The following is a 17,254-nucleotide window of genomic DNA, read 5'->3' on the forward strand; positions in this document are numbered from 1 at the left end:
CAGGAAGAGCCGCTACATGAGGATGGCAAGGTGCCGGGTCATACACACGTGGGGTGTCTTTTTTCTAAGAAGAGTGGGGTGCAACCACCAGCCAATGCCTCTCCTGGCTATTGGCTTCAAAGGACTCCATATGTCACTCACATAGCCTGTGAAAACAATGTCTAACAATGGATTTCTCAAAGCAAAATCTTGCTACAGGAGACCCCTTGGGAACTACTCAGGAAACCGAAACAGAGTGTTCTCTCCAGATAGTCTCCTCAGTACTGCAGGATGAGGCCCCCAGGACGGGACATCATATCTGACGGCGAGCAGGTCCGCCGTGACCGCGTCACAGAGAGAAGGTTCTGCTCAGCATCAGACAGACCGTCCAGCTCCCAGGTTCCTCGTTCCTTGTGGCATGGAATGTTCCACGGCCACTTGCTCCTGGTCACACCTCCGTGGGAGATGCCACGTCTCTCCGGGCCACGCCCACACACGTGGCTGGGCAAGGAGACGACCCACATCCCGCTCCAGCCTCAAGGTAACTGCCCCCGGGGGGCTCATTCCCGCACGAGCACGAGGAACCGCTTGCCGTCCTTGGCTCAGTCCTGCCCACACGTCCACTCACCGCCCCCAGCGGCCTGCAAAGGCCCGGAGCTTCCGGACGCTTCTCCATCGGCCTGCAGCGTCGTGTGGGTGTGGACGCTATGTCATGGGTTGGAAGCTCAACTGCCCGGGAGATGGTTGGGCCTCTGGAGCCCGAGTTCCCTGATCTGGGGACAGGGACTGGTGCCTCTTCTACAGGGTGCTGTGAAGTCAGAGGGGCACGTGGGGGCCGGACGGGCGCTCCATGGGCACCTAATGTGGCCTTGGCTCAAACGACCACTTGTAACCGTCAGATGGAATTCAGTTAAAGGTTCCAATAAAGCAACGATCCCCGCTGTCTCTGTGCTCAGCGCCCGGCAGCCACCACAGCCACCACAGCCACCACTCCCATTTCGGGCCCGGCTCACAGAGGCAGCTGGCACTGGCCCGCGACCCCGCGCTTCCCAGGAGCCCGAGCGGCCCGCCGAGACCACAGCAGCTGCCCCCCTCCAGCAGGCCCTCGAGGGCGTGGGCAGGGAGAAGGGCTCCTCACGGGGCCTTGTGTGAGGGCCGTGCGGGCACCGGGGGTCTGAAGGAGCCACAGCATGGTCTGCGGGCACTGGCACGCGGGGTCAACTGTCTCAGACTTCCTTCCAGATGGCGCTTTCAGGAATGGGGCAGGCCCCAGGCCGGCTGCGCTCGGGATTGAGTGCGTCATGCCCTGCCCTCCGAGTCCCCCCTCCCCAAAGAACCATGGGTTTGATTCCAGGCCAGACTTTTAATAAAGAAAATTCATCCGCAGATGTTGTGCCGTCAGCCGATATATTCAGTTATTGGGATCTGGGAGATTTAGTGGCTGGTCGCTTGTTTGATTTCCTCTCCGGACGGACCATTTCTCTTGTGTATTGAATATCCTGGAGGCGTATTTTCCCCAGCAAATTCTCGGTCCGAGACAGCAAATCCATTCTGCACCTCTCGGGCCATTGCTTTGTTTCTGGAACTTGGAACAGGTGTCTCTCTGTATGTTTGCTCTTCCCTGCGCCATTCAGGAGGACGAGGAGGTGGTCGGCCCGTCTCGGCAGCTGCGATCACCGGGCAGCCCCGGCCTGGTGCGCTTGGCCGGGTCCCCGTCACCCCGGGAGCAGCCAGGGGCCTTGTGGACTGAACTGTGGCTTTACTGAAACTCGGCTCTCATCTCGCAGAGGGAGGACCTTGGGTGCCTCACTCTGAGAAAATCTGGAAGGATGCAGAAGTGGGAACCCGTCTCCCCCTTCTACAATCTTTACTTGCGAGCTCTGCTGGCCGAGGAGGAAGAGCCGTCTTGCTCACGGGGGACGTCCGGTGAACGAGGCTCTAATGCAAGCCCAGGCCTCCCCCTGCCTGCCCCTCCTCTGCTGCATTGTGGGTGGGGGTATCCCTGAGCTCCCGGCAGAAACACACTAACAGGCCCAGGCCCAGTGATAAGAAAGCAGGAAAGCATTTGGTGGGGGGGGGGGGGGGTTGGGGCAGGACCCACTTCCTCATGGAAGGTCACAGCCTGTGAGTTGGCCCAGGTCCTGAGATTCTCTGTGTCCCAGGCCTGGGGACCCGGGTGAGGTCCCAGAGAGGGCCGGCCGCTGACCTCTGGGACCCAGCAAAGCCCCCCTGAGCCAGCCCGCCAGGGAGAGCCTGCTTTACCTCCGAGGACCCCTCCTCCATAGGTGGCCCCGCCCTGTCTCCGGAGGGCGCCTGTGCCCGGCCCCAACCAGAGGAGCTCTTGGAGGAGACGCCCAGAGCGGAGTGTGGTGGGGTTCCAGGGCTGCAGCCTCGGTTCGGACCCACCCCGAGGGGCGGCAGAGCCCAGGCTGGTCCTCCGGCTCCCAGGGGGGACAGGGTTGGGGACTGGCGGCAATCCCTCCAGGACACCCCGCAGGGCACACCCAGAGGGCTCTGCCAGGCCCCCTCACCTTTAACACCTCCGAAATGACGAGCGAACTAGAGACATCTCCTAATATCTTTATTGTTCCTTCGATAACTGGACGGTACAAAGCTCGTTTCAACTTCAGACTGAACTCCCCACGCACTGTTGTCCTCAGGATAGTTCCTTTCCCGGCGGAAACAGAGTTCCCCTCCGTAAGCCCTTCCTATCCGCAGTTACGATATTTAGATAATTTAACAAGAAGAGATTAATTCCTCTAGGATCAACAGGAACTTGATCACCTCTTTCTAAGGGTGAACACTGAATTTTTTTTTTTTTCTTTTTAGGAACAAAAACCATCCACTTATTAAACCCAAACTACAGCACGGCATTTACGACACTCGTTGCAGGAACTGAACACACAGAGCTACCACCTCAAGGAGACGACAGACAGACGCGGCACAAGAGATCTACGGGGGGGACGCGAGCTCGAACAAGTGGGCGCTGCGGCTGTCCACGCCACGCCCGGGGCCGCCGGCGGCAGGCGGTGCGCACGGGCCCGTGGGGGCGCGGGGCCTCGGGGCAGCTCGGTGGAGACACAACAGGTGGTCGAGAGACGGCAGCTGCGATGGGTTGAGTTCCAGTCGCCGACGGCGGCCCCCGCGGACGCCGAGCGCGGCCGGCCGAGGGCCCTCGACGAGACACGGCAGGCACACCCACCGGAGCCCAGCGCGATCTAGGGGGAGTGTCCATGCGACCTAACAGTGGTTGTCCTCAGGGCGAGAACTGGCCAACAGTCGTTGCCTTACTTCTGTAGGTAATTTGACCAGAAAGGGGGGCCAGGCGGGAGGGGGTGGGGCGACGGGGCAGGGGCGGGGACCGGACCGGGGATCCCTGGATGCAGTTCCAGCTGCAAAGACGGGGGGGGGGGCGGGGGGGGGGGCATCTTCTCTTCCCAAGCGCGTCGCCCTCTCGCTCCGACCGGAGGCACGGGGAGGCGACGCCCCCGCGCGGCGCCGGGGCCCACGCTGCTGCTGACGTTGCGAAATTAGTATTATTAGTGTCGTTAGGTTATGTCGGCAGCTGTCCCACAGGAAGGTCCGTGTGGGGGAGGCCACGGCCCCCCGGGCTTTCCGGGCGGAGACAACTACAACTCGTCGGACCGGATGACGTGAAAGAGGGTGACGTTGTAGAGAATCTGGTGGCCGTTGTTCCAAGCGTACAGGGCGCGGTCCTTGGGGTTGTAGTCCAGCATGGAGATGTGGGAGTACTTGTTCTGGAAGGGGATGTCGATGTACTCGTAGGTCGAGGCGTTGGTCTGGTAGGCGTAGTGGACCTTGGTGCCCCCCGAGTAGCCGTTGGTGACGTAGAGGGTCCCGCAGATGATGAAGGCCTCGCCGGCGCTGCGCTTGGGGTAGCTCGTGTTCCAGGTCTGCAGCACCTGCAGGGACACGGGGTCCAGCTTGCTGATCACAATGTTGCCGGCGTTCTGGTTGGTGGCGTAGACGGCCCACAGCCCGTTCTCGTCCACCATGAGGTCGATGTCTGAGTGGCCACCCCAGGCGTAGTGGTACATGTTGTTGTAGCCGGCATAGTCCAGGCTCCGCGTCTTCAGGATCGTCTCCGTCTTCAGGTCGAACCGGATGACGATGTGGCTCTGGAACTTGTTGAAGTAGATGGAGCCGTTGTAGACCACCTGCCCCGTGCCGGACCAGGGGTGCGGGAGGCGGTGGGACGTGAAATTGTCCGTGGTCATGAAGTCGGTCATGGACTTGTACTCGCGGACGAAGCGGTTGTTATGGTAACCGTCCATGTACCAAACCTGCGGGGCCGGAGCAGAGAGAGAGACAGCGCACCCGTTAGCGGCTCTGGGGCCGGGGCAGAGAGAGCGCACCCGTTAGGGGCTCTGGGGGCCGGGCTGTGCCCCCCCTGCGGAGCCTCGCCGCTCAGGCTCAGAGTCTCGTTGACTAGGCAGCAGCCGGGACCTTGAGAAGGACCCGAGAGAAGCAGGGGAGGGGAGTGAAGACCGGGCGATGTCCTGTCCCTCCCCCAAACCCACAGGTACTCCTCAGAGGGGACAGGGCCATCCCTGCGGGGAAAGAAGAGTCTGGTGAGGACAAAGCATGGGAAGGCACACTCTGGGCAGGACATCTGGGGACAGGTGCCACCGAGCCTGGGCTGTGGCCACCCCACAAGTCAGGGAAGTGGGCGGCAACAGAACCTTCCCAGCCCCCTCTGCTCGGGCTGCGTCCAGACTGTGGCTCCCTGCGTTGTCCCTGGCAGGGTCCGCAGCAGGTGCTCCTACTTACTAGGGGGAAGGAAGGAACCCCATCAGTGTATGAACCCCCAAGCCAGCAAGACAGCGCCGGACAAGGGGAAACTGGGGATGTGGAGATCCATCGCCAATGGTGCCAGGAAGGGTGACCTCCTGCGCCCCAGGGGGCTGTTGGGCATCAGGCCTCTTGTCCCACCAGCGGCCCGGTGGGGCGTCCTGTCTGCCAGGCAGGAAGGCGTGCGGGACGATACATGTGGGATCACGGTCCCCGCAACCCCCGAACTTCTTCTCCAAGAAGAACGAAGCCTTCGTGCAAGGCCCCGAGGGTCACAGAGGGCCACAAGCCACCAAGAGAACAGACCCAGGGGTGGCCCACGTTTGGGGTCAAAGAGGAAAAGTCTTCTGACGATCGTGTAAATGCCAGTTGGCTCCAAAACCGTCTAGACTTGGTACAAAATGCTTTAGTCATTTTCAACCAATATGGGAGCAAAACTAGGAAGCAATGCCGTTACTCAGAGGCGGATCTGCTGGGCTAACGCCATCCCCAGAGCATCTGTCCGGCAATAAGACAGCTGCTTTATCCATCAAGGCTCTGCCGGCTGCAGGGGAGATTAAGGAAGCGCGGCTTTCAGACACAGCATCACACATGCGTGAAAAATTAAGAAAAAAAAAAATTCTAACCTTGTTCCTGAGGCATCTATCTGGATGCTTGGAGACAGATGCGCTTTTTCTTTAATGAGTTTTTCTTTTTTTGAAAACTGGGTCTCGTTTGAGGCTTTTATTACCCTCAGGCCCCGCAGCCCGGCCCACGGTGATGCGGGTCTCCGATTAGAACGGGAGAGTGCTGGGCTACCAGGGGTTCTGGGTGCCATGGTCACGCTGCCGAGGACTGGCCCTCCTGCCTGCGCCTGGCTCTCTCCCGAGACGGGGCGCTCACTGCTTCTTCCAAGACCCGGCCCAAACAACATGCCCCACTTGGAACCGTCTGCCGACCCCTGCCTATGGGAGCTGCCTCTCTCCCGCTCAGCATGGAGAGCACCCCTGAACGTGTGCCAACGTCTCCTCCCTCACGAGTGGACCTGTGGCACGGGGGACCTCCAGGGTCCGGTGCCTCCCTCTCGTGGGCAGAAATGGGTGACATGGGCACCAAATTGCTCGGGATTTGTAAACCGCCTCTTCTTCCCGGAAACTAGCGAATCGGACCCAGGGCACGCTTCGGGAAAGCGCAGTTTAGGCCGGGAGGGAAAGCCGGCACAAGACCCTATATGTCTACTGACCAGCTCTGGGCCCGTGACTGCAAGACCCCCAACGAGCCCCTCTACCGAAGAACACACTGCACTGCAGCTCTGAGGGGCCGGAGAAAAGTCACCCCTTCCCTCACTGTGGCAGCCCCTCCGGGTTCACCATGATCTCCGGATCGGAAAGCCTCTCCTGCCCCACCCCTTCGAGTCCCAAGGCTCACACAGAATCCCATCGCCCCCAGGAAGCCTCCTCCGATTCTCTGGCTTCACCCAGAACCCCCATATCTGAACTTCTAGAACCTGGAACCTGGCTGCCCCCTGAGCCCCCAGCTGCCCCCCGAGCCCAGAACAGTCGCATGGGACTCCAGGGACAGAGCCAGGCACGCGTGCTGGTGAGAGCAGGTGACGCCAATGTGTAGGCGAGGCTGGGCCCTCTGGCTGGGAGCCTGCACGTCTTGCTGTGGCCTGTGCCCCCTTACCCTTGGTTATGCCTTCAGCTCCCTATCGGCCTCTGGGGCTGGTGCCACCTGATAGAACCTTCCAGAACTGTGATCCAGACCATCGCTGCTCTGTAAACCCGACTCCCCAGTCCCAGGCTCTTCCCGGCAGCATCCGGCGGCCTCTGCACCTGGCAGGCCAAGTCCCTGGCTCTCAGGCACCTGTGGTCCGGCCTCCCTGTGCCCCACACCTGCTGCTCCCACTGCGGTGCCCCCGGACCACGGATCAAGTTCATCTCTTAGAAGATGTTGCTTACACCCCCTCTACCCCCAGGCAGGGGGGCCTCAATTTTGTAGGGGGTGGCTCCCAAAAGACATGTCCACATCCGGGACCCTGTAACTGTGACCTTATTTGGAAAAGAGAGCTTTGCAGATGTCATTAAGGATCCCAAGATGGATTAGGGTAGGTGCTTAAATCCAGTGGGTGGAGTCTTGAGGGGAGGAGAGACGTAGACACAGAGGAGCGGATGCCCACTGGCCTGGGACGTCTACGGCCGAAGCCAGCGAACAGGAGGGAAGGTGTCGTGGACTCCAGACAGAGTCAGGGAGAGGGTCTCCTGGGGGGCAAGGGGGGCACAGTCTGCCATCAGGGGTGAGAGCGTCAGAAGCATGCGGGCTAGTCACCACCGAGGGAAGGCAGCTCTGGGCACAGAAGAACACCGCAGAGCCCAGCGTAGGGCCTGGCACACAGCTGGAGATCAATAAAAGAGTCACAGAAGGAAAGGCACAAGACGTCCTGAGCTAACCCTGTTCTAGCAGCTCAGTGCGAAGGTGTCGGGTCGCTGTGAGCTGTGCCCACTCCTCTGGAGCCCCCGCCACGGGCCCCCCACCAGGGACCCCCTGTGCAGCGTTCCCTGCCCCCCCCCCCCACCCCCGCCAACCTCTGGCCACGTGTCTCTGACCACACCGCCATGGCAGTCTGCCCCGAAGCTGACATGGATTGTTTCCCTTTGGAACAAGTTACTGGTGTCCTGCATGTGTGACCACACTGGGAGGGAGAATGAGAAAGAGCAAAACAAAACATCTGTCCTTCAGATGAATGGCAGGGCAGGGATGTGTCACTCAGCACGCCGGGAGTTGGGGGTGGCTGTGCTGAGCGCACGGCTTGGAATGGCCCCAGCCACAGAGGTGTGCGGCAGAGCTGCCCAGCGTCCCCACCGCAGGCTCCGCTCCCCCCTTCCCCTTGCCAGCAGCCCCCCACGGAAGCCTCCTCCTGCTGCCCCTCTCCGCATGCTCTGCCCATCCCCGGGGCCTCCCTTTCTGGGCGGCGATCTGGTCACCAAGCAGAAAACAGGTGTCCAGTTATCAAGAGCACCCCCCACCCCTCGACAGCTTTGCGAACAGACAGCTTCCCTGTTTGGGGCACACAGCCCGGCTTCCCGGAGCCCCGATACCTGGGACCTGAGAAAGGGTCTTCCGAGAGCACTGCTTACAACAAAGGAAAGGGTGTCACAGTGGGGCCGGAGGCACGCGTGGGCACAAACCCCCAGACCCAGGGGTGTGGGGCGTGTGCGGTGGGCAGGCGGACGGCAGGGGGCGGGGAGGGACGGGGCAGTCTCCGGGCAACTGCTGTAGACGCTTGTTAGTGAAACCGCTGACCGCCCTTTCCCAAGACCGTGGGCACAAGACTAGACCGGGGTTTTCTCACCAAATAGCAGGGGTAACGGCAACCTCCACACCGGCAGGTCGCGAGGGGTTCACTGGACGCCCAGCCAGACCGGCAGGCAGAGCGGTGCGCCGAGGGCCGGGAATGTGACTAACGGATCGCCGCGCACAGAAGCGCTCCGCTGTGCCAGCGCGGGGCCGACCCTGGAGCCGCGCTGGGGCTTTCCGCGGGGGATGTGGGCCAGAAGACCAATCGGGATTACAATTAGCCCCTTAGACCGTCAGAGAACTTGCAAGCAGCAGCTGACCGTCCAGACTCAGGAACGAGAACAGAAACCGCCCCAAACACCTGTCCGCACTGGCATCCCGGGTCTGCAGTCCCCGACCGGCCCCTCCAGAGTCCCCTGCAGCAGAGGCTGGTGTGAGCTGCCCTAGGGGCGGGGATGGGAGGGTGGGTAGACAGGTGGCAGCCACCACGGGCCGGGCCGGCGGTCCCTGTTCCCCCCAACCTTCCCCAGCAGAAAGTGCGGGGCCACCTCACTTCCAAAATACAAGCTGCTGCTTCCTGCCACCTGCAGCTGTGGCAGTGGGGGAGGGGAGAGCGAGGCCAGAAATCTCCGGAGAGGAAGCGACCCTTCCCTTCCCAGTAAGAGTCCCCCAGACAAGGCCCAGCAGCCCCCCTCAATCCCGCCTGAAGGAAGAGCAGAGACTTTTTAAAAAGTGATCAGTTTCTAAATGTCCTGTCAGCCGCCGAAAGCCGGGGGGTCAGTGGGAGACGCCCCAGACTTCTGGCTTGTTCTGTGCCCTGAGGCGTAGCCAGCAAGAGGTCACACGCCCAGGCCTCTCCCTCCTCCCCGACAGCCCTAGGCCAGTCTTCCTCTGGCAGGCTCTGAGGGCCACCGAACGGCCACGTCCAGGTGGCCCCATGCTCAGCCGGCCAGCCTTCACCCCACACCCCCAAAGGGGCTCACAAGGCTCAACCCGGGCCCTGCCTTTCTCTCCTTTTCTGACTTTTTATCGGGGGGGGAAACGAACACAATCTCTTCCCTAAATCAAAAAGGAACCTGTGTTTCCATGGGCCTTGACACAAATGAGATGCCATTGAAGTAGGAAAGGCCTGTCCGACCGGACGGTCCTCCTGGAGCAGGGCTGGGGTGGCTGGGGGCTCCCCTCCCCTAGAGCGGAGCCGGGGAGGGCTTGGCAGGGCTGCCCTGCTCTAACAATTGCCACCATTGTTCCCATATTGGGCCCCATCCCTGTGGTCTGTGACTTGGGGTTAGCACAGGGAGCTCAGCCAGGACGTGAGCGGCCGGAGGTAGGGTGGGGAACAAACCTGTGGGGGTGCCCAGCTGGGCTCCCGCCACAGCCGTCGGGGCGGTTCTTGGCACAGGTGGGCACACGGGCATTGGCGTGAGGGCCAAACGTTCAGGAGATGGAGACCAGGCTCACTTGTCCCCCGAGTGACCGCAGCACCCTCGCACCCAGGCCCGGCAGAGGAAGCACTTACCCTGTTATCACCTTCTGGGGCCAGAGGATCCGTCATCCAGGACCCGAACCTTGAGCCCGAGGTCTTGACGGTCACGGGGTCACTGATGCCTGTCAGCTTGCCGCAGGCTGGAAGACAGTACACAGCGCAGAGGAGTGACTCCCTTGTCCCGAGCCTGACCACCCGCTGCGGAGGACGCGGGGTCCCTCTGCCCGCCTCGGTCAGGGTGTCGGCTGCTCTTGCTTCTCTTCTCCCCGGTGACACCCCTAGCCCCAAAGTCCAGAGAAGCACCCCCGCCCCAAACAGAGCCGCTGAGGCCAGGGTGGACGGGGAGAGGGAGGGGCAGCAGCCCTTCCACTGTCTCCCTCCCTTGGTCCCCAGGGGCTTGGGGCTGGAGGGGCCAGAGCAGGACATGGGGGTGACCAGCCTCGCCACGACATGGTTTTTTTCTTCCAGGCAGTGGGCACGGCAGCAGCTTGAGCCCTTAAGCCTCCGGGAAAGAGAACATCCCAAGCTCCATGTGTTAGGCTCCCCGCAGGGTCCCAAGACACCTCTTTGGGAAGAACCCACAGCTCCATGTCCCGGGGCCAGTTAGAACTGGACTAGGAGAAAGGCCCCTCTCCTTCCCTAGAGAGCCTGTGAGCATCTCCCGCAGGGGGCAAGGTCCCTTCTGCCTGGGAGGAGCCCTGAGGCAGGAGAGTGGAGACTCTGGAGGCACTGACAGAGCAGGGCAGCCGGACGGACCGGGCCTCAGAGGTGGCCTCGGTGCTGCCCGTCTCAGGGATGGAGGCCGGGGTGGTGCTGGGGGGTACTTAGAGCCACACCAGCACTCGGGGACAGCGGAGGCTGAGACCCAGCTCTCTCTGCAGTCCAGCGCCCTTCCTACAGCCCTGTGGGCCTGCCAGGCTGCACCTGCCGCCCCAGCAAAGACTCCACAACCACTTAGGTCTTCCAGAATAAATGAATCCCCGCCAGCCTGGAGTTCCCGAGCCCCAGAAGCTAGTCGGCAGGTAGACACAGCCCAGTCAGCAAGTTTCCAAGAAGATCCGGGGCTTTCAGAAGACTGACAGTGACTTAAGCCAGGGACACAGTTTAGCCGGGATAATCAGGATAAAAGTAGGGGGAGAGTGGGGCCCTGGCCAGGCCTCGGAAGCTGGTCTCTAAGAACTTAAAGCAGGGGTGTGTATGTGCGCTAACGCCATCACGCAGGACTGCAGAGACAGACCCCTGACCCCCCAGCCCAGTGCCGGGCGCCCCATCTCTGTGCTGGCGGAAGCGCAGAGGCCGTGAGGAGGGACGAGCCGCCTGCAGGCCGTTGGGGGGCGGGGTGGGCACCCAGGTCCCCGTCAGGTCAGCGGCACCACCCTCCTCACCGCAACCCACTGCCTTGGGTCCACCACCTACTTTCACCAGCCTTCCCCTCTCCAAATTTCCCGTCTGTTCCGCTTTTAGGAGCAACCGTGGGCCCTCCCACGTAAACACTGTCCCCTCACAGCCCACGGCTTCCTGGCAGGAGTCATCGCTCGGGGGCTGGCGGCAGGTCTGTGGGTGGACCTGGTCCCTGCTGAGAATCGCAGCAAGTTCGCTGGGCCCCGTGCACATGTCCCCATCTGTGGGAGGACAAGGGGCATGGAGGAAGGTCCAAAGTTCACCAGCGTCTACAGGGACTGGGAGAAAAAGGGGGTGCCCGAGGCCGGTGTCCTCCTGTACTCTCCTGGTTCCTATGACGCGGGGGCTCTGGGGGCTGGCTGTCCCCAAGGAGACAGCAGCCTCTCTGACCTGGGTGGGGATCGGGAGACGGTGACAAGGAACACGTCCAGCCACCAACAGCCTCCCCACCGCGGAGCCAGGGGACAGCGGTCCTGCCCGCAGCCTGGAAGGAGGAGCCATCACCCTCAAGGGTGTCATGGCTCGGGGAGTCCGGTGGGCCCATGGGTTTCCCATCCGATAGCACACCGTGGGATCGGACACCGCACAGCGCTATACTGACTCACACCGAGGCTCCGGCCAAGCCCCCCGAGCTGGCTGACCTCCCCAAAGGAGACCAGCTGTCCGTCTTCCACATCACCCCCGGCGGGCGAACATGGCGGGCCAGCCTACCCCGGCAGCACGGAGGCCCGGCCCTTCTCGCCGCACGCCTCTGCTCTGGCTGTCCCTCCCCCTGCACGTCCTCCGCCTGCCCTGCCCCCTGTCCTCTACGGCCCAAACCCACGCCTCGTCCTGAGACTCCGCCTTTGGAACCCTGCCCACCTTGTCCTCACCAACTCCTGCCAGTGACCCCATATGTCCTGGGGCCTCAGACCCGAGGGTCCAGGTCTGGTTGCCCCGGGCTGCAAGCTTGTTGCCCTCTCTTGCTGTTTCCCCAAGGCTCTGCCCAAGGCATTGTCCGTGAACTAGTGAGGGAATCATCTCTCAGTTCCTCAGAGGGAAAATGATTCATCTCTCAGAAAACCCTCACGGTGTCCTTCGCCACATGCCCCAGCAGAGGGGATGAGAGGTAAAGCAAGGTCCCCCTCCTCTGAGCGTGCGACAGAAGCCCAAAGGGCAGCTGTAGGGGCTGAAGCAGTTGGGAGCTTCTAGAAGGGCGCCTGGCGTGCATGTCGGGCTCAGGGGAGGCAGCTGCCGTTCTCATGACTGTGAATTCAGATTAAGGATGGGGAGAAAAGTTGGGGTCGGGGCTGCCTCGGACCACCCAGTTGTGTCCTGCCCACGGTGGGCCTTCAGGGCTGGGGCAGAGCAGGGGAGCCGGCCACTGAAGGAAACAGGTTGCAGGTCAGGTCTGATCTGGAGGCAAACGCTTTGCAGTAGCACCAATACCTGCCGTCCCTGGGCTGAGGTCTGCTCTCCCTTCGCCAAGGTGCTCCCCGGCTCCGAGGGCTACCTGCAGCCTCCCCAGCCCCTTGGAGGGAGCCTGGAGATCATGGATCAGAGCGTGCAGAGAAGGGTCCGGCTGCCCGGGGAGCCCTGCTCTTCCAAATACTGGCTGCAGCCTCAGGTCTCCAGGGCCTCCCGGGCTGGAGGCTGCCCCCCCACCCCCCGCTTGAGTCAGGGAGTTATTTTTGGTTCTCTGTCCAGACTGGTTCTGCCAAGACCTCGGGAGCTGACAGGATCTAAAAAAGCCCCACGGCAGAGCCTCATGGAGGAGTCTTGGCACATTCAGTTCAGGAAAGTGTCCCTCTCTGTCACGCGGGCTCAGGATGTGCGTAAGGAGGGAAGGAGGTCCCTGCGCAGGTGCAGCTCAGAGGAGGCGGAGCTCCGGGGCCGGAGCGCCCTGCGGGGAGGGCCTGGCCACCCTCGCCCTTCAGAGCTCAGGGGCAGAGCCCAGGACGGGTGTCAGGAGGGAGGGCGCCATGCAAAGCCAGGGGCCTAGACAAAACAGTGCCCTGCGTGAAATCATTTGCCTCGTGCTATTGCTAGGGGTGCACTTCTGAACAACAGCTGGGACAGTCTCCACGGGGAGCCTGGAGCAGGCCCGGGGTGACATGCCCACCAAGAGGCCAGAGCGAGGGCCCGAGAGCCCCGCAGCAGGCAGGCTGGGCCCCCAGCTTTCGGGTTCCCTCAGCCCCAGCTTTCATCCCTCCTGGACTGGGAACTGTTTGCGGGGCTGGGAGCTGGGGAAGGCACATGTCCTCGTAGGAGGGAGAACCGAGCCTGGGAGTGGCACCCAGGAAGGGTCCCCCCATCTCCCCTCCGCACATGGGCAGGGCAGGGGCAGGTGCCGGGAGACCTTTTCCCGGGCACAATCCCCAGTACTTCCTGGGAGGCTCCAAAGGGGAAGCCTGCCCTGCCAGCGTCCCACTGGGGCTCAGCTGTGGATCGGTTTCTTTGCCGTGGGGTCTCCTGCAGGCTGAGGTCTCCCTGGCTTATCTCTCCACCCCCCACTGACTGCAAAACCTGTTCACATGACTTTCGGCCTCACCCTTGGCAGCAGCTCCCTCCCCCAGTCCCTCCAGGCTCCTGGGAGCAGACTGGGGCCAATCCCTCTGCCTTCCTGAGCCTGCCCCATCTCAAGGGCAAGAGAATGGAAAGGAGGCTTCAGACTTGTCTCCCCCAGGAGAGAGAGCCAGGGATGTGGAGCCCAGGCAAAGCACCATGCCCTGACATCCCAAACTGGCAAAGATATCTATGCCCTGACTGTTATCAACATGGACCCGGGGCTGGGGGACTGCTGACACTGAAGCCCACGGGCTTCATTCACATGTGTTCTTGGTGGAACAATCAGAGCCCCAGAGATTCTGATGCCAGGGCCCCAGGTGTCTGGGCACTTCCTTCCCCCTGGGGGAAGCCCTAAAACTCAGCTATTCCCCCTGCCCCCATTTTACAGAGTGGAAAATTGAAGCTAACAGACCTACGAGATGCTCGGGATGTTGATGTACGAACAGCATTTTGCACTGGATCCTGAGTCTCTGGGCCTGCTGGTTTAGCTTCTGGGTCATCTATCCCAGTGGAGAGGGGCCATGAAGTCTCCTGCCCCAGCCTGGTGGACCAGGTGGCGGGGCAGCTCTGGCGCTCCCCTGTCTGGGAACAAGGGGAGCTCAGGAGAGCGGTCAGAAGCCGCCTCTCTCGCAGAGATGCCCAGAGAGGCTGAGCCCCACCTCTGGTTTTAGAAACGGAGTTTCCGAATCCTTTCTGGCTGGGCCTCTGGGAAAAACATACAATCCCATCGAGACAGCAATCTTTACAAATAGAAACAGAAAACAAACGGAGCCTTGTTTTTGCTCTGTGTATGTACTGGGGTCAGGAATTACCAACCACGTCGACTTAAAAGAGAGGGTGGTCGCAAGAAGCCACCCAATTGAAAGCACGTTGGCGGAGGGGGCTGGAGTGTCTATACCGGGAGGAAATAACGGGGACTGACAGGGAGACGTCAGACCAAGGAGCCGAGGTGCCCAGGGGGCAGGGCAGGAGCTACTGAAAGGCTACACCCAGCGGGAGCCCCAAGCTCCCCGGCAGCTGTCAGGAACAGGGGGCCTCACAGTGCAGGAGATGCCTCCTTGGCTCTGTGGTCCCCGGAACCTCCAAGCAGGAAAGAGGCTGCTGAGATCATACTCATTAGTGAGGCTGAAATAAAGACCATCTCAAGCAGCTACGGGATAGGAATGCGGTCCTTAAATTACTGGGCTTGAATGGGAACCTAGGGAGAGGGCAGAGCCACTGTTCAAACTACCACCTACCTGTTGATCTGCCCCCACACCCACCCACCTATCTGTCCCTCCACCTGTCAACGTATCTGTCTGTCTGCCCACCTAGCTGCCTACCTAGCACTTACAACTCGCCTGCCCTACCCCCCACCCACTCTGCTGGGCAATGAGGTGTCCCTGGACTCACGTGGTCATCCCAGGGCATGGGGACTCCTACACCTTCACTGTACAGATAAGCAAGTGGCTGCCCTTGAGACAGTCAGTGCCTGGGGACAGTCACACAGCCGCAGGTGATACCTAACTTACAGACCGAGGGCTCTCACCCTTTGGTGTTCATGGGAATCTCCTGGCTGTTGGTTAAATGCAGATCCCTGCCCCCCCCCGCCCCCCCCCCCCCCACTGTAGACTCTGGTTCAGTGGGTCTACCTCCAAGTCAAGGTGTTTCTGAAGAAAGAAACACAGAAGCAAGACAACATGGTTGCATTCTGATGGGAGAGAGCGGGGCCCCCGGGAGTCATCCTCTCTCTTTACTCCCAGATCGAACATCTCGGTGGCCCAAGGGTAACTGTGCGGAAGCCCCAAGATCCTAAGCTGGAAGGAAAATTCACGCAGCTTCTAAAAACAGACCAGGTGCTGATGGAAAGGCGGCTCTTCCCAAGAGGGGTGATGTCCCCCCCGGGAGAGGCCTGTGGCTTCTCGGTGTTTGTAACTTTCCACTCTGAATTTCCATTTTGCTCCTTGACCCCCCCTACAGGGAAAGCATGGAGGTCCCATCTCAGTTTCTCACTGACATATGCAGTCTGTATCCCAGGGAGGGCACAAAATAAACAATAACCACCACCCTCACCACCACCCGGCTCCTGGATTCTTCAGAGGCTGAGACCCCTGGTGGGGGCATTTGGAGGGTCTGGAGAGAGAGAGGCAGTCAGCGTAGGCTAATGCTGGGTAGAAATCCCAATCTGTGCCCAACGGAAGTGATTATATAACCCACAGTCATAAATATAGTTCTATAATCGTGAACACTCGAAACAGCCACACCGACCCCTACAGTGTCCGAACAGGAAATGCTGTGACTACCCCGCCCTGACCCTCCTGGGGCTGTCCCAGGTCCCCCTGCCCCTGACACACCAGGACTGGGGCATCACTGGAAAAACGCAGAAGACAATCCCTCATGGGACACAGCAAAGTGCCCATATTAAGCCAGATTAAACTCCCAACGCCTCTCGCCATCCTCCCTGGGCTGGGGAACTTTTGAGTGTTTGCCTTTGCTGGGAGGTCTAGAACAGCATCTGAAATAATCTGGGTGTGCGGACCTGCTCCAACAGGGGGGCTGGCCGACTACTTCCTTGCCTTTTGGATGTTCTCTCCCTTTTGCCTCAAGGCATCAGGGATTTTTAAAAGTATTTGCTACTTTGGGATGTTGAAAGTTTATAAGAAGGTATTTGGGGTATGGGTGGGTAGGTGTGGGGAGGGAGTCAAGTTAGAATATCAGATAAAACCCAAGGAAAACTTCTTCATTAACCAGAATTACCCTAAAAATTACCCTATGGTACACTAAGTATACAGTATGAACACGAACAGCCTTGGTGTCAAACGCATAGCAGGAGAGAAGGGCCAGCTGATCTGCACACGAAGCCCAAGAATGAATTGGAAATTGGGAAACAGGCCAGAAGAGTGGGCTCAGATGCCAGTAAGTCACGATCTGTGACAGCAACCAACAGGGGAGTTGTAAGGTGAGTGGGAATTCAAGCAGAAGCCAGAATCCAGATAGGTCGCCCCATGGTGGGGGAACCCCCAGATCTGGTGCCCCCCCCAAGGAAGCAACAACAGGGTTGAGGATCAAGTGAGCCCAGGGGCTCCCTCCATCCAGGCCATTAGGAGGGACTGACGCCCTTTCTCACTGTGAATGGCAAGTCCTCTACGCTGGTGTGACTGAATTTTCTGTTTTCTTTTATTCAAACTACGCACGATTCGCTCTCTCAGGAGTTCTGTCAGCCCTTGTCCCCAGCCTGGAGAGAGTATGAGATGTATGCTTCCAGCCCTATTAAACTCATGTCCTAACTCACCCATCACACACAGACACACACACCCACTCACGTGTGCACGCACACACATACATTCTGCAGATGGCATGTGGCATCTAGTCCCTCTTCCGGATGTGTGACTTCATGGGGTCTGTGAGCCAGCCTTTGCACAGGGCTGGCCAGTGCCCTAGGGTGAGTGCCGCCTACCTGTACCCAGGAGCCCTAATCCGGCCAGGCCAGGCCTCCCTGAAGCCAGGTGGGCGCTGTCCGCTTCAGCACCACTCCCTAAGCCTGCGCGGGAGGTGGGCGGGGCAGCGCCACGCCCCTGGCAGCGCCCTCCCTGAGGCCAGGCGGGCGCTGTCCGCTTCAGCACCACTCCCTAAGCCTGTGCGTGAGCGGAGGTGGGCGGGGCAGCGCCACGCCCCTGGCAGCGCCCTCCCTGAGGCCAGGCGGGCGCTGTCCGCTTCAGCACCACTCCCTAAGCCTGTGCGTGAGCGGAGGTGGGCGGGGCAGCGCCACGCCCC

General features: G+C 60.8%; 1 protein-coding gene across 1 annotated transcript in view; it reads right to left on the reverse strand.

The window, feature by feature from the left end:
- Positions 1 to 2,543: 2,543 nt before the first annotated feature.
- The window catches only part of OLFM1 (olfactomedin 1), a 35,066-nt gene continuing 20,355 nt past the window's right edge, over positions 2,544 to 17,254 (reverse strand). Inside the window, exons 5-6 of the mRNA XM_059410355.1 lie at positions 9,587 to 9,693; positions 2,544 to 4,283 (exon numbers count right to left, since the gene is read on the reverse strand). Coding sequence (XP_059266338.1) covers positions 3,609 to 4,283; positions 9,587 to 9,693 — 782 coding nt within the window. The 3' untranslated portion in view covers positions 2,544 to 3,608. The remainder of the gene's footprint in view (positions 4,284 to 9,586; positions 9,694 to 17,254) is intronic.

This window comes from Mustela nigripes, chromosome 9, assembly GCF_022355385.1.
Source record: "Mustela nigripes isolate SB6536 chromosome 9, MUSNIG.SB6536, whole genome shotgun sequence".
NCBI lineage: Eukaryota > Metazoa > Chordata > Mammalia > Carnivora > Mustelidae > Mustela > Mustela nigripes.